This window comes from Nicotiana attenuata, unplaced genomic scaffold (assembly GCF_001879085.1).
Source record: "Nicotiana attenuata strain UT unplaced genomic scaffold, NIATTr2, whole genome shotgun sequence".
NCBI lineage: Eukaryota > Viridiplantae > Streptophyta > Magnoliopsida > Solanales > Solanaceae > Nicotiana > Nicotiana attenuata.
This window is the reverse complement of record NW_017675738.1, coordinates 30,583-34,184: the sequence shown is the minus strand read 5'-3', so window position 1 is coordinate 34,184 and position 3,602 is coordinate 30,583. Positions and strand designations below refer to the sequence as shown.

Here is a 3,602-nt window from a genome sequence, read left to right as displayed (position 1 = left end):
GCCAATTCAAGCCCAAACCTTCCACGGACTTTCAAAATGCATTCCGATCACGCTCTTAAGTCCACATCACCCAACGGAGCTAACCAAATCATAAAAATTCCGATCCGAGATCATAGACAAACAAGTCAAATCTTGGTCAAACCTTTCAAATTTCAAGCTTCGACTGAGAACTGTTTCTTCCAAATTCATTCCGATTACCCTGAAATCAAAACCAACGATTTCCATAAGTCATAGTACATCACACAGGGCAAGTCATGCCCGTAAACTGGCGAACAAAGTGTAAAAGCTCAAAACGACCGTTCGGGTAAGGAATAAATAAAGTAGACTGATAGTCAATTACATGAATAAGGAATAAAAAGAGTTTAACTTGTATACATCGATCTTAAGAAATTTACACTATCAGGTAATCCAAAATATATCTGCATGTAACCCTCCATACAAAGCGGGATCTGAAATAAGGCAAGCTACTTGTTACAATAGGTAAGGTAACATGAAAGTCGTAAAAATTATTTATACCGTCAATGGATATTAGTTCAACTTTATTTTTACAAATATATAAAGAAAATGAGATGAAAATAGCAACCAAAAAAAAAACCTCCAACATAATATTGATGGACATATTTCCAACAATTACAGATCAAAATAATACTCTCCACACAAATGAAAAAGGAAAAAAGTTTTAACAACATTGTACATGAAAAAGATATGAAAAGAAAATCATTGGAAAATAGTATTCCAAAAGGTATTGATTTCTTCATCATCCTGAGGTATTTCCCATGCAGCAATATCATCTAATTCAGAAAATGTGGGAATAAAATTTTGATTTAAGTTGCAATTTCCTTGAGTAGAAGCTCTTGCAAGTCCTTCAATTTGATTTTCATTTGAATTCAATTCATTAGCTTGACATAATTCTGAGTAATTTGAACCATTTCTCAAATTTTGCCTGTCGTCATTGCACAGGAACGACTGTGTTAATCTTCTTTGTATCGTTTCAATTTTGTTAGATGTCCGTGACGGGACTTCTAAGAAATTTAAAATAGAAGAATAATCATTGGAGAATGAATTAGTATTATCCAAACAAGGAATTGTTGTAGTGAAATTTGCTAGAGAGGAATCCAAGAATTGGGGTTGACCACTCTCATATTTAAGGCTCTCAAATAATAGAGGATTTGAATTGCTTAAAATATTGCCTTGAATTGATGAAAATAAGTTTGAATTTATGAGTTGTTGGATTTTGGCTAGTAAAGTAAAATGTGTTTGTAATCTAAGGGTAGATGCTAAAGAAACAAAATGGTTGGAGTTAGAGGTAAATTGATTAGAAAATTTTAGAAGGGAATTAAGATCAGATATTGGTTTGTGTGTTTGGGGGTCAATTCCTAATTTGAGAAGCTTTTTCTTTAAATGTGTGTTATAGAAATTCTTGATTTCATTATCAGTTCTTCCTGGAAGATGAGCTGCAATTCTTGACCACCTACAAAAAATAGCCACAAATTTAGAAATTAGAGTTTAATGCTACATAATGATGGTGTAAATTTCGATTACATCATCATACCATCTAAAAGATAACTATAATGTACGGGTAATTGTTCATAATAAGTAGTAATAACATGAAAAATCCATAATTTTTTCCAAAATAAGAAATATTCGAGGGATTTGCCCTTACAGCAACAACATATCCAATATAATCCTATAAGTGGGGTATGGGTAGGGTAGTATGTACGCAAAACCTTATCTCTATTGTTTCTGATAAACCCTTGGCTCAAAGAAAGCAAAATCACAACAATTTTGAAAAAGAGATACGATGGTACGATAGTGAAGAAGCCATGGGAGAGAGATGCAGTAGCCACATCAAAAAAAAAAAATAAGATAGCCTAAGCAAAAGAAACAACAGGTAGTAACAAAACTTTAAGAATAAGAATACTATACTATCAACTGAACACCCTTCATCGGAAAATTATACTGAGTATATAAAAAATTATAATATATATAGTTAAAATAACTTTCTATAAATATATTTATTAAACCTTGAACACCCTTTAAAAAATTTTTGATTTTACCACTATAGACTATACTAGTACACTACAGGTATGGGAGATGGATTAGCCCTTCAAAAATTAAATAAATTTAATAAAAATATCACTTTGTTGAAAAAATTTAATATTATCGAGTATATTTTTATACACCATCATATCATTTAAAAGATAATTATAATCTACACGTAACTATTCATAATAAGTGAGATTATTTTTCTTTTTTGAATTGGATTTCAGATAGAAATAAGAAGAATATTGTAACACTTACTTATTTCCAAGAACAGAATGGAGATTAATGATAATTTCTTCTTCTTCATGTGAAAATCCTCCTCTTTTAATATCAGGCCTAAGATAATTATTCCACCTTAATCTGCAACTCTTTCCACATCTCTTCAAACCTGCTTTTCTTGGAATTAATTGCCAATTTGTGTGACCATTTTTCTTTATATAATCAATCAATTTCTCATCTTCATCTTCTGTCCATGGCCCTTTCTTCAAATCATTATCATCTAATTTGCAACAAGGATATCTTCCCATTTTTAATATTTAATGAAGAAAAAAGTAGGAAAAAATTGAAAGATATATTAGGAGAAGTTTTTGAGATATATATCAAGCAAGCTAAGTATAGTGATGGCTTTTATAACTGCATGGAAAATATATAATATAATTATGTTCCAAATTATGGTCAAAGTATTTCTTGATATTATTATCCAAAGAGAGAGCTTCAAGCAACACGACAAGTAATGGAAAAGAAGTCATCTAGAGACCTTTTTGACATTTTTCAGCAGAAGGGTGGATTATAGTGTTCATGAATATTTAATATGAAATAAAATAAGAAGTAGGTAATATCAAGTTTATAAAAAGGGCAGACCGATGCATAAAGCATATCTCACATTCACGCATGATCCGGGAAAAAGCCGCAGCCAAAGGGTGTGATGTAGATAGCCTAATACCTTAATGCGAGCATTAGTGGCTGCTTCGTCTACTGTTCGAACATGTGACCTATAGATCACACTGACAGTTCCAGGTTTATGTATAGTAATGTAGGTGATATATATAGAGAGAGATCACACTGACAGTTCGTCTAAGGCTTGAACATATGACCTATAGATCACACTGACAGTTCCAGGTTTATGTATAGTAATGTATATATATTACAAACTACCAAGATCAGCTATTACAAATTTTGTATACTGAGTGGCTTGTGACCACTTTCACTCAAATAAAACTAGTTAAATCCTTAATTCAATAAAAAATTAAACAGTATTTCCTTTTTTTATGGTCTAATTGTTGGTCATTGAGTTGGAAAAGTTCTAGAATATCATGGAGTACAAAACGTATATAACTTTTTTTCTTATAAAACAAAGTATTAGGAATATGAAGATATTAGAGTGAATTTGCTATTGAAGTGTTTTAGCTTATTTGCATAGTCAACAAAAAATTTATAACCATCTCGAGTAGCTTGATTTTATGTGAAATTCACACAAAAAAGAGATACAGTTATCTTTTAAATAACTTGATAATACAAAATAATTAATTATGTTGTTAGTATATAAAAGTTAAACTATT

The 3,602-nt window shown here is 30.7% G+C and overlaps 1 protein-coding gene across 1 annotated transcript; it reads right to left on the bottom strand.

Moving 5' to 3' along the window:
- Positions 1-576: 576 nt before the first annotated feature.
- LOC109220393 (transcription factor MYB34-like) lies at positions 577-2,609 on the bottom strand. The gene is made up of 2 exons (XM_019384865.1): positions 2,302-2,609; positions 577-1,471 (listed from the first exon to the last, which is right to left on the bottom strand). Exons 1-2 carry the CDS (start codon positions 2,568-2,570, stop codon positions 718-720), a joined length of 1,023 nt encoding a protein of 340 aa, XP_019240410.1. The 5' UTR covers positions 2,571-2,609; the 3' UTR covers positions 577-717.
- Positions 2,610-3,602: the final 993 nt, after the last annotated feature.

What these genes read in the sequence shown, in the direction of transcription:
- LOC109220393 (XM_019384865.1), bottom strand. Translation starts at nt 2,570, where the DNA reads ATGGGAAGATATCCTTGTTGCAAATTAGATGATAATGATTTGAAGAAA. An exon ending in CATTCTGTTCTTGGAAATAA is followed by an intron (nt 1,472 to 2,301) that starts GTAAGTGTTACA and finishes TATTTTTTGTAG; the next exon opens with GTGGTCAAGAATTGCAGCTC.